The 13067-nt window shown below is 38.2% G+C and overlaps 1 protein-coding gene across 3 annotated transcripts in view; it reads left to right on the forward strand.

Moving 5' to 3' along the window:
- Positions 1 to 10590, forward strand: part of LOC109413613 (protein amalgam) — a 298181-nt gene extending 287591 nt beyond the window's left edge. For all 3 annotated transcript variants that reach the window (XM_029865512.2, XM_062842715.1, XM_062842716.1), the window contains 2 exons: positions 8648 to 8715; positions 8781 to 10590. In XM_029865512.2, coding sequence (XP_029721372.1) covers positions 8648 to 8715; positions 8781 to 9021 — 309 coding nt within the window. In that variant the 3' untranslated portion in view covers positions 9022 to 10590. The remainder of the gene's footprint in view (positions 1 to 8647; positions 8716 to 8780) is intronic.
- The last annotated feature ends 2477 nt before the right edge of the window (positions 10591 to 13067 follow it).

Genomic DNA, 13067 nt, shown 5'->3' on the forward strand with positions numbered 1-13067 from the left:
CTCCAGGAAGTCGGTCTTAATTCCTTCACAATTTTCCTTCAGACATTCCTCCATACATTTCCCCAGAAATTTATTCGGCATTTCCTCTAAGAATGATACCAATGATTTCTCCACGGATTCTTTAAGAAATTCGTTCAAAAATATTTACTAGGGATTTCTACGGAAATTCCTTAGTATCTCATGAGTTTTTTTTTGTCTAGGGATCTTTGCAGACGCTTATCGATGCGTTCCGCCAAGTATTCCTACAGGATTTTTTTTCAGAAACTCGTCCACAGATTTCTTCAGGAATACTTTCACAAAGTCCTCCAAGAATGTTATTAATGGATTTCTCCAGGAATTTCCCTATGAAATCGTCAATATTTTTTTCCAAGAGTCCCACCAAGAGTTTTCAGAGACGTTTCTCCAGGAACTTCTTAAGAAATTCCTCCTTCAAGAATTTTTTCGAACCTCCCCAAGTAACAATGAATGCTGAACAGTGAGAGTATGTGCTGAACAATAGCTGGTTAATGGTGTCAATGGCTGAACACAATGACAGTTGAATATTGCTCTGAAGCATGGCTTGTTCATCCTCTTTATTCAGCAATACAAAGATCGCTGAATATCAAGTTGAATAGAATATTATTCTTCTAGGTAACAAACTTTAAAGCATACACCAACAAGCAGAATTGATCATTTGTTGTTCAACCTTTAATCAAATAATTTTTGACAGCTGACCCAAGCATGGTTTTAGTGAAGTTAACATTGCTTCTTCAGCCTCAATACAGACTTAGTTCAACTTATGTTCTTGACTATTCAGACACAACAAGTAATGCTCTTATTTTCGAGGATATGTATACAATTGTGTGTGGTGTAGGTGCTAAGGTGAGTGACTATAAACCAGGAGGTCCGAGTTCAATTCCCAGTTCTCCCACAGATTAATTTATACATTCCTAAACATCTCTTAAAAGACACGGACACGTTCAATGCATCCAGTGAGCTTTTCGCTCTTTGAAGGAAGCACGACACTAGACAACGGACTAGCATGCAACGTCCAGTGGCACAGCCAAAAACTTTTCCTGACAGCTGCGGCGGGAATCGAACCCGTGCTCCTCGGCACGATGCGACTAAGAGCTTGGTGACTTTAGCCGCACGACCACGGAACCGCACTTCTGGAAAATAAACGCAGCTAATGGTAAAAATAGGCTCACAAAAGTGTTTTTATTTTAACGCTGATTAAACGCATATTAAGCCTTAAATCAGCCTTCCAATGAACCTCAAATCAGCTAAAGGTTGAATAAAATCACCAAAATTAGAGGTTTAGGAGCTGAATAAAGGATTGTACTTCTTGTGCTCAGCTTTTGTTCAAATGAAGGTTGATTTAAAATAGTTGGAGCAAAACGTTTGTACAGCATCAAATTACTACCTGGGTTCCAACACAGATTCATTCAAAAGAAGGGCATTGGTTCCCTTATTAAGCATGTGGCTCCCAGTTTCATCTTACGGAAAACAAAGGATTAAAACGCTGTTTGTTTTGTTTCTTATTTTTGTATTTTTTGTTAGAAGTGAGCACGCATGAAAACAAAAAGAACGAAATCAATAAGTGCCGTAATTGCTTTTTTTTTCGAATAGAGTGAATTTGGGGGCTTGAGATTACTTATAGCACTCATACCCTACCACCTATGGTTTCTACTATGATTTTACTTAAGATTTCTTCAAAATGCCTTCAGGGTTCTTTCACAAACTCCTGCTGGGATTTCTTCTCAAACTCCTTTGAAGATATATTTTTATCTTCAGAGGCTTTTTCAGAATTTTCAGGATTTCTTCATAAATGTGAGCAAGGGATTTCCTCAAAAGCCCTTCCATGGAGTTTTTTAGATAATTTTCTAAAAATTTCTTTGCCGATACTACAGGGATTTCTCCAATAATTCTTTGAGAAATTCCTTGGGGTTTTTTGTATTGCTCTTGCGGCTCCATCAAAAATATCTCCTGAGATGTCTTTAGAGATCCCTACAGTATTTATTCAGATACTCCTCCAGAGATTTTACAGAAGTTTTTCCAAAAATTGCACAAACATTTTTGGAGAATTCTTCAAAAAAATCCCTTTAAAAACTCTGGGAGATCCCTTTGGAAACTTCTAAAAGAAATTCTTTAAAACTTTCTGGTGAAACTACTGGACAAAAATTCTTGAAGTAATTTCTGAAGTTATCTCTGGAGCAATTCCTGTATGAACGCCTAGGAAAATACCTAGAAAAATACCTGAAGAAACATCTTAAAATACTTCCTCAATTCTTGGAAAAAATCTTGAGCAACTTCTGGAAGAAAAAAAAATGCTTGGGATATTTCTGGAGGGATTCCTAAAAAAAATCCGTAGAGAAATTTCTGGAGCAATCTGTTACAAAATGTCTGTACAAATCGCAGACAAAGGTACTGGTGGAATTCACCACAAAAAAGCCTGAGGGATTTCTGAAGGATTTTCTGGAGGAATCTTTGGCAGAACTTCTGGAGATCTGAGGGAATTATCAGAAAAATTTCTTATGCTATTTCTGAAGGGATTTGTATGCAAACATTCCTAACCAACCAGGATAAATTTCAGCAGAAACAAAAAAAAAATCCCTGAGAGAATTCTTTGGGGAACCACAGAAAAAATTAAAAAAAAAACCTATGAGTATTTAAAATAATCTTTGAGGTAATATCTGGAAGAACTGGGGAACCCTTTGCAGGTATTCATAGCAGAATTTCTTTGAAAATGCCTTGAAAAATACTAATGAATAGATTCTGGAGTTATTTCTGCAGGAATTGTAGAGAGATTCTTTGCAAAACATAATCTGAAAAAATCTGAAAGGTTCGAATAATTCCTAAGCCATGCTTAGAGAAATACCCGAAGGAACTTTGTTTGAGAAACTCCTGGAAGAACTTCCAGAAGAATTTCTTGAGAATTTTCTAGAGTTATTTGCCCTAGAAAATCCCTGAATAAATGGAATAATAATAACATGAAATATTTCCATCACCGCGACCACTTTTTTGATCTATTGTGAAATATGCCCATGATAAGTTTTTCATAGCTATATATATCAAGATGACGTGCTACTATTGTGAGCGATCGCCATCGTTTGATTATTTTTTTAGAATAATTTTTGATAAAGTTAATGGAACAATTTCTAAATTGCTATTGCTATTGCTAAAATTTCACTTTGAGAATAAACGGAGTATCTCAAGGCTTATTGATTGAATTTCAAGTGCAATTTAAACCAGATAATGGAGGAGCAATCATTGGCATGTAGAGTCCGTCCAAGCCAAGATAATAGTCTAGCAAAATTGTTTCGTTGCTCATTGTGTGAAGAAGTTTCTTTTTTGTTTAAGCAATGTGTCTCGGGGAGTTCCTGGTTGGTAAATGGTTGGCTTGAGAATCCTCGATGATTCAGGGAAGGATTTGAAAAATACGTGAATGCTGTCCATTGTCTACATAGAACACACAGGAGTTATCCTTAAAGGCTTTCAGTTCGCTCTAATGGCATCCATCGAAAATTCGCTACAGCAAAAACTAACCAGAACGCATCTTCTTCCACCTGGCCCTATTTGGTGACGATTAGTGTTTTTCCTACGTCTACCCTCGTCTAGTCTAGTCTAGTTCTGTCTACACATACGCAACCATTAATTGAATAAATCCTGGAAATGGAGGAATCGACCAATTCGTGGTCCTACCCGTGGCCATTTTGCTTGTCATTATTATTGTTTGCAGCACATGCTGAGGGTGACGGGTTCGATTCCCGGTCGGTCCAGGATCTTTTCGTAAAGGAAATTTCCTTGACTTCCTTGGGCATAGAGTATCTTCGTGCCTGCCACACGATATACGCATGCAAAATGGTCATTGGCAGAGGAAGCTCTCAGTTAATAACTGTGGAAGTGCTCATAGAACACTAAGCTGAGAAGCAGGCTTTGTCCCAATGAGGACGTTACGCCAAGAAGAGAAGAGAGAGAGCACATCAGATCCCGATCAACCAGAGAAAGAGAGAGATCTTCGATGTAGGGTAATTCATGTATTTTGGACAGGCTGAGGACAATGGTAGAAAAATCGTCCTCTAGCTTTCATAGAAAAGAATAGATTATTTTGCAAAGTTACTATTACGCTTATAATATGATTGTACTTTGCGTTCCTGGTGATAAAAAGCTTAACAAACGCATTTTAAGCTGAGAAAATCACAATTTACAATCGCCTGTTAGAATTGCATTTTGGACACCGAATATATGTTTTGGACACCCTCAGGTATATATAATTTGGACAGGGCAAATATCTCCATGTTTATCCATGAATATTGCTTTATAATGCAAGTAGCATAAATTAGCAAATATTTTCTTGTAAATAACCAAATTTCTCCGCTTAACAGGCATCTATTTTGAAAACTATTACAGTTTTTGTTGAAATCGAAGAAATATCGCCAGAACCACATAATACGCCTCCAAGTAGGCAATCGTACAGCATCCCCTTGTAGTTCGTCAGATGACCAAAATATATTTACAGTAGAAAACTTGTAATGTATTTTGGACACCATCTATTTTAAGTGTTCTAGATGAATGTTAAGAGCCTGGATGCCTAATGCTTCTTTATTGAACATTTTTCATTGCACTAGAGCTTTTAAATTTCTTATAATTATCAATTCAACGATTTTGAGGTGAATATTGTATGTGACTGTGAAGTGTATGTCGTCTTGCATACCTGTGCATTTGAGGGGTTTTAGTGAAACATTTTACATTTTCGATAATTTTGAAGTAAATTCTTAATTGTTAAGCGTATTTTCAACGTAAGTCATCAGAATAGGGTCTGTTTGATCCAATAATCGATATTCAGAAGTATCTACTTTTATTAGCTCTCCGGAACAAGACATACATCGCAGTGCATGTCCAAATTATATTTTTTACCCTAGATTGATATCGATTTGTTTGGAACGATGACAATCGCTATCTACAGAACTATGAAAAAAAAAATCCAAATCGGGTTGATGTATTGCGGATTTTTAGAAAATTTTCCACTCTGCGGGAGCCGCCGAGTTCTACCGCAGCCATGAAAATCATCGTATCATTGAAAAGTTGGGCCAAATCAAAGCATGCTTGCAAAGTGAAAAGTTCTGAAAAGCAACAACAAATAATAATCATCAGCGTCGTATCCAAGGCACGATCCAAGGTATCTTTGGACTGATTGATGATACCTTGGTGAAAATCGTCAGTCTAACAGCTGCGGTAGCTTCTCAATCTTCTGTAAAGTGGAAAGTTTTCTCTGAATTAGCAATATTACTAGCATTGAAGTGGCCATCAGGCCTACTGAGCCTCGTACTAACCGTTTAAAAACTCTGTAGATGTGACATAATGTTAACGGTGGGAGTGACGTTGCTGAGAAGGTTAATGTCACTCCATGGTCTTTAGTTTCCAGGGATGGGGCACAGATGTTTCTCCAGTGTACCCATGCCCTTTTAGGCTTCAGTGCCTTTACTCGCTCTTTGAAATGGGAAGAATAATAATACAGGACTATATACAGGGGATAGACAAAATGATCGGGACAGGCAAAAGTTTCCCTTCTCAAAAAATTTTCAAACAGCTGTAACTTTTCGAAAAGTGCCTCAAATATTCTCAAATTTTCTCTGTAAGTTGATCAACTAGTTATGTATCAGTGGCCAAAATTTGGAGAAGATCGGACCATTCTGCACGAAGTTATAAAGATTCTAGGAAAAGGTAAAATTATCCGATAGCCTACTTTGAGCTGTTACATCTCCGGATTCAATGAACCGAATGCAATGAAATTTTGACCATTTATGACTTATATAATGAGCTTCGAAAAACTTTTGAATTAACTTAAAATTCTTAACACGGAAGAAAATCATAACGATTAGATTATTTTTCTAATAAAACACCAAATTTTCTTAAATTTCAACACCGTTTCAAAATTCAAGATGCTAATTATAGTTCATTTAAATTCCCTCTAGCTGTCTTGAATACAGATATGTTTTGAAAGAAAGTAACACCATAGGCGGCAATTCATTGAAAAAGTAATGGGTTGCATATTAAAAATAGACCAATTTACTAAAAAATCATAAAAAGAATGAAATTGCTATAACTTTTTCTCTTGTTAATAATTTCAAGTTGAGTCAAACGTTTTTCAGAGCTCATTATATAAGTCATAAATGGACAAAACAGCTCAAAGTTGGCTATCGGATAATTTTACCTTTTCCTAGATTCGTTATAACTTCGTGCAGAATAGCACGATCTTTTCCGAATTTTGTCCACTGATACACAACTAGTTGAACAACTTACAGTGAAAATTTGAGAATATTTGATGCACGTTTCGAAAAGTTACAGCTAATAGAACATATTTTGAAAAGAGAAAATTTTGCCTGTCCCGATCATTTTGTCTATCCCCTGTACATATAAATGCAAAATTATCACAATAAAAATATAGCGGAAAAAGGAAATGAACGAACTCACCCAAACATCATCAACAGAACCAGGGGATTTTTTTACACGCAGGCTTCGTGAACGATCGTGAAATTCGCTTGAATACCGGGTTACGAAAAGCAGCAGCAAAACCATTTGTTGTCACCATTTTAAATCTTATTTTTTTCGAACTTGATTGTCGGAGCAGCAACAATTAAAACAAGTAAACACATTTTTATAAATATCCAATCTACTCTGAATGCAGTTCGATCTTGCACCAGTTTTTACTGTTGATTTTTCACTTTTAATTTAGTACACTTTTTCCGATGAAATCTACAGCGGAACACAACTATAAGCAAATCACGATTGGGTTCAATCGACGACACCGGAAGCCATGAAAAAAAAACACAACGTTGTGATGCACAAGGCGAATGACATTCTTAAAAATCGACGACATGAGCTTGAGCTTTGGTGACCGTACACTTCGTAGTTGCTGCTCCGTGATTGACCAGAGCTAGTGACTATAGATGTTTCAGCTATAGATTGGGTTCGGGCATTGGCGTAGCTATAAGAAGCATAGAAGGGGCCTGTGGACCAGGAAAAACCTGATGGACGAATTTCTGAAATTTGTGGCCGAAGCCCAGAATAAATTTTTGAAAAGATCCCGACAGGAATTTCTAATAGAATCACTACGGGGATTCCTGGACCAATCCCTGAAAGAACTCTCGGAGCAATCCCTGGAGGAATTCCTGAAGAAATCCCTGGAAGAATTCCTGGAGAAATCCCTAGAGGAACTCATGCAGGTATGCCTGGAGTATACCCTGTAGAAATAACTGGAGGAATTTTTAAAAGTTTACCTGAAGGAATCACTGGATGAATTCCTGGAGGAATCCTCAGATACATTATGGGAGGAATCCCTGGAGAAATTTCTGAAGAAATCTTTTCATTTCCAGGACTTCCTGGAGAAATTCCTAGACAAATTTCTGGTGAAATCCTTGGAGGAAATTCTGGACGAATTGCTAGAGGGATTCTTGGAGAATTCCTGAAGCAATTCCTATAGGAATCTCTGGAGGGAATCCTGGAGGAACTTTTGAACAAATTTCTGGCGGAAAGCCTGGAGAGATTCCTGAAGGAATTTCTGAAAAGGAATTCCTGGAGAAATCGCTAGAGGAATACTTTGAGGAATCCCTGGAGGAATTTCTGAAGGAATAACTGCAGCATTTCCTGGAGGCATCCCTGGAGAAATTCCAGGACGAGTGCATGAAGCAATCCCTGGATGAATTCCTAGATGAATCCCAGGTGGAATTAGGAGGAACCCCTGGAAGAATTCCCGGAGCAATCCCTAGATGAATTCCTAAAGAAATTCGTGGAGGAATTTCTGGATGAATTCGTGGAGGAATTTCTGGATAAACTCATGGAGGAAGTCCAGGAGGATTCCCTAGAGGAATTCTGGGAGGAATCCCTGGCGAAATTTTTGAAGAAACCACTTCAGGAATTCCTGGAGGAATCCTGTAGAAATTCTTGGAAGAATCCTTGGGGGAATTCTTGGAAAATCCCTGGAGAAATTCCTGGAGGATTCCTTGAAGCAATATCTAGAGGAACGGAATGCCTGGAAGAATCGCTAGAGGAATTCTTGGGGAAATTCTCTAGAACTATCCCTGAAAGAATTCCTGGAGGAATCTCTAGAGGAGTTCTGGGAGGAACCCCTGGTGAAATTTCTGAAGAAATTCCTAGAAGAATTCCCAGAGGAATTTCTGGAGGAACTCCTGGTAGAATTTCTGGAGGAATCCCTGAAGGAGAAATTCCTGGAGGAAATCCTGAAAAAAATCCCAAAGGAGTCCTTGAAAAATTCCTGAAGGCTTTCATGATTGAATTTCTGAAAGAATTCCTGAAGAACTTTCCGGAGAAATTCCTGGAAGAATTGCTGTAGGAATTTCCGAAGGAATTTCTGAAGAAATATCTGGGGTAATTCATGGAGGAATTCTTGGTGGAATTTCTAGAGAAGTCCCTAGATAAATGCCTAGATGAAGTCCCGGAGGAATGCCTGGAGCAACTCCTGAAAAAACGCCAGGAAGAATTTGTGGTGAAAATTCCTGGAGGAATCTCTAGAGAAATTCCTTGAGAAATCTGTAGAGGAATGGCTGGAGGAATACCTGCATAAATTCCATGAGAAATCCCTGGAGGGGATAACCTTACCCATTTACATCATCCTATTAACCAAGTACTTTCCGCCTTCCGTTTTCAGACCAAATACACCACCATCGACGCTACCATTTCGGAGCAAAACAGAGAGGAGAACAGCGATTTCTGGAAGTAAGTAAACTTTAAAACCCAACATGAGACATTCTAATCTCATTCCTCCCCTCGTCCTTCCGCAGCATCAAACGCTCGATCCGCCTGCCCGAGGGCGAATGGTTCATCACCGCCCGGGCCAAGAACACCGAAGGCTGGGCCTACACGGAAACCGTACCGCTGCAGTTCCAGATCCCCGGTGAAGTCTCGCTGGAGAAACGAGTACCCGGTGGAAGTTCGACCGCATCCGTCCGACAGCTGTCGTCGTACTGCGGTAGCTTAGCCTCTCTGGTGGTACTGTTTGCGGTGCTTAGACGAATGCATTAGGTTCCGCCGGAACCCCGTGTGGTGACCCCGTCCCGCTGCCCAGTGAAAACGGAAGAAAGGTTTGATTTGGTTACCTTGTGCTTCTCGGATTGAAATTAGAAGGTCGGAGCGTTGAGTTGACGATGAACGGGGTGAAAAAAGTATTTATTTGGAGCTAACAAAAAAAAAAGAATCGAAGATCTGCTAAGTGCTAAGAGACGCTTTTTGAGAGCACGGATTGCGGTGCGCCCATAGTAGGTTATGTATAAAAAAAACAAATTAGAACTTGTAGTTTAGCGAGAGAACCATGCGAAAATGCCTTGTAGTTTATCACCAAAAGCCACATCCAAAAAACAAGCACCAACCAATAGATGGAACACAGCATAAAATTCAAGAATTCGTAATAATGCACGCATAAGATCGGGTTTCGATCGTTTTACGATTTCGCTGCTTGGTTTTGCAGGATGACATCATGAATGAATTCTAACTGATCATTTCGATGAATTCTTATTATCTTTTGAACACTGAAGTCATCCAGCAAAACCAAACACACTGCAAAACTTTCAGAAACTCGAACCAACCGCAACACAGATGAAATTGTGAAACAAATCTTTCATGTATTGTAAATCTAGATGAACAAAAATGTAATGTACGCTAAAACCACAATATCAGCGCAGAAAGAAAACCAAATAAAAACGCTTACGGATTAATTCTTATGTTAGAGAGTTGTTATAATTTAGTCTATGTTCTGTTCATTTTTCATCTTAAGTTCTGTTTCTTCTTCTGTCATACTTTTACTAGAGCTAGAATTAATAAAACTATTTTCCTGCCCTTCGTTGTAAATTTGAACTACTGGTTAATACATCTTAGAATCATAAAACATTTTCCAACTTTGTGTAAAATATTATTGAAAAAAGTGAAATCTAGTATATCTACTTTGTATCCATATAGAGACGACGTACTAATTTTAGCCTTAACGAATAGTAGGAACTATACTTAAACGTTGTAAGATCTAAATCAAGTCCAATATAAGTTCTACTACTATACAGTCATGCACACCGATATAAGAATATAACACGCAACACACAAAATAGACAACAAAAATACTTGTTTAGGGTAGCTAGCGGAATAATTGTTAACTAAAGAAAACCGATGCAGAGTACAGTAGTGTGTGTTGAATGCCACCGTATTTCAGAAAGTTACACCGAAATACACGGAGAAAACTACGATGACCGCGGATGATCATCGCTCGCTGGAGCGCACGCAGTAGGCCATATTTATATTTATTAACCCCTACCTGTACCGTACGATAGTGTGTAATACTACTCTCCTATAGGAAATTATTCTCTCTACTTTCGATAGTTACACGAATCACGCGAAAGTGCAAAAGTCGTCCGCAGCTACGAAACGAGATAGAGGGATAGATACGGTTGGCTATGAATCGGATTGGAGAAACACAAAAAAAACTGGCTTACGAATTGGTGAAATAATGTAGGTTATACGTGTATGAGAAAAAAACTAATTGAAGTGAGGCGGAAGAAACTGTACTAGGAAAGTAAAACTGAAAATAAACTTAGAAACTGTAACAAAGACTGCGTTTTTACTGTTGAGAAATCAAACAAATCTCGGATCATCTAACTACACCCATTTTACTCTGATAAAACTGTTCATGACACTCGTGAAGTGAACAAATTAACTGGTTCTCGTTAAATCTATCTCACAGATCATTGGGCAATGGTGAAAGCTAATAACAGAGGAAAAGTGATGATTGAAATGATAAACCAATGGAATAAATAGAAGGTTTAGGAAATTTATTTCACTTTCACTGATCAACTGACATACTAAAAATTATTGCACATTCTATAACACCTTCCTACTGTTGGCTTTCCAAAAGGAACGTTCGATCACCGCTAGCCGCATCCTTCGTAACCACAGGTAAATGTGTCACAGCTTGCAGGATCCGTCCAACCGACTGTTCTAAGGTATATCCACTTGATTTACTTATATCCTTGAACCCTTCCGGTTGGTTCACTATCATCATGCTATGTTGCTGTTGCTTCCGAATACTGCTAGCGTTATTAGTACGAGCTGCCGCTCGCTGCAACTGGATCAAAGCCACGGTGCGGTTCATCTTGACTGCTCACTTTGTTCTGATTACTTCTTGCTAGGTCGAATAACAATCACTTTCTGATAACAGAAGACGTGTATGATGTGCCTTTTATACCAACAACGGGTACTATAAAACAACGTTAACGGCCCCATTCACAGGTACAGGGGATAGACAAAATGAGCTGGACAAGCAATATTTTAACTTTTCAAAAAATGGTCAAATAACTTTTCGAAAAGTGCATCTAAAAATCTAAAATTTTTACTGTAAGTGCATCAAGTACAGTGACCCCACAATTTATGAATCGGCAAAAATGACCACAGTTTATGGATCACTCCATTTGATCAACATGGTGATTCATAAATAGTGTACAAAATTAAGGTGATTCATCGATGTGGGGTCACTGTAGTTGTGTATCAATTGGTCCAATTTGGAAAAGATCGAGCTATTCTCCATGAAGTTATAAATATTCTACAAAAAGTCATAATTATTATCCGATAGCCAACTTTGAGCTGTTATATCTCCGGATTCAAGTTAAATCAAACTTTTTTTAAAGATCATTATATGAGTCATAAATGCTCAAAATTTCATTGCATTTGGTTCATTGAATCCGGAGGCTATCGGATAATTATGACTTTTTCTAGATTGTTTCTAACTTCATGTAGAATAGCCCGATCTTTCCCAAATTTTGGCCATTGATACACAACTAGTTGATGAACTTACTGTAAAAATTTGAGATTTTTTCATGCACTTTTAAAAAAGTTACAGCTATTTGACCATTTTTTGAAAAGTTTGAAATTTGCCTGTCCCGATCATTTTGTCTATCCCCGGTAGATTTTTTTTTAAAGACACGGACACGTTCAATGCTTCCAGTGAGCTTTTCGCTCTTTGAAGGAAGCACGACACTAGACAACGGACTAGCATGCAACGCCCAGTGGCACAGCCGAAAACTTTTCCTGACAGCTGCGGCGGGAATCGAACCCGCGCTCCTCAGCACGATGCGACTAAGAGCTTGGTGACCCTAGCCGCACGACCACGGAGCCGCCGGAAGAGTTACCAGCCAGCTGAATTGAAACACCTATAAAACTTAACCCTTTGAGGCCTTATTTATTCCAAGTGTGATAACACATTTATTTTTACGTATTTCTTTATTATTGGAAATCTAAAACATGATAATGCTTTTTTCGGATGTGATGTGCCTGTTTATTAGACTGGGGCAGCAAAGTCGATTTTTTGGAACAAAGCTTTTTCGTTTCCTTTTAGCGTCCAGAACAATTGTGCAAAATTTGGGTGCGATTGGTTGCTTCCCCGTATTCCGCATTGCGATTGAAATTTGTATGGAATTTAGTATGGGAAAACGTGCTTTTTTTGCATTTTTCCCACAAATTGAAATTTTTCGTCTAAAACGATCTAACTAATGACGTTGAAGTATAGCCTAGGATATGCCGAAAAACTTTGCCGAAGATCGCAAAGTGATCCGATACTTGTGAAAAAAGTTATAACGTACAGATTGCCCGGTGGTGCTTAACATTTAACATGTAAAGGAATAACATCAATAATAAAATCTCAAGGCCTAAGTTACTAGACGAATATCTTTTTTCACAAGCGTCGGATCACTTTACGGTCTTCGGCAAAGTTTTCCGGTATACCCTAGGCTATACTTTAACGTCATTAGTTACATGGTATTAGACAAAAGAATTCAACTTATGAGTAAAACGCCAAAATGTACGTTTTCCCATACTAAATTCCATAGAAATTTCAATCGTAATGCGGAATACGGGGACGCTACCAATCGTTCCCAAATTTTGCACAGTTGTTTTGGACGCTAATATGGATTGAAAAAGCTTTGTTCCGGGTTGATACAATCAAATTTGAAGTTTCTCCATACAACGTTGACCCACTCTACTGTTTATATTAACTGTATTCTAGTTTACATCCTAAAGTCTAGGTGTGAACTAGT

This window comes from Aedes albopictus, chromosome 3, assembly GCF_035046485.1.
Source record: "Aedes albopictus strain Foshan chromosome 3, AalbF5, whole genome shotgun sequence".
NCBI lineage: Eukaryota > Metazoa > Arthropoda > Insecta > Diptera > Culicidae > Aedes > Aedes albopictus.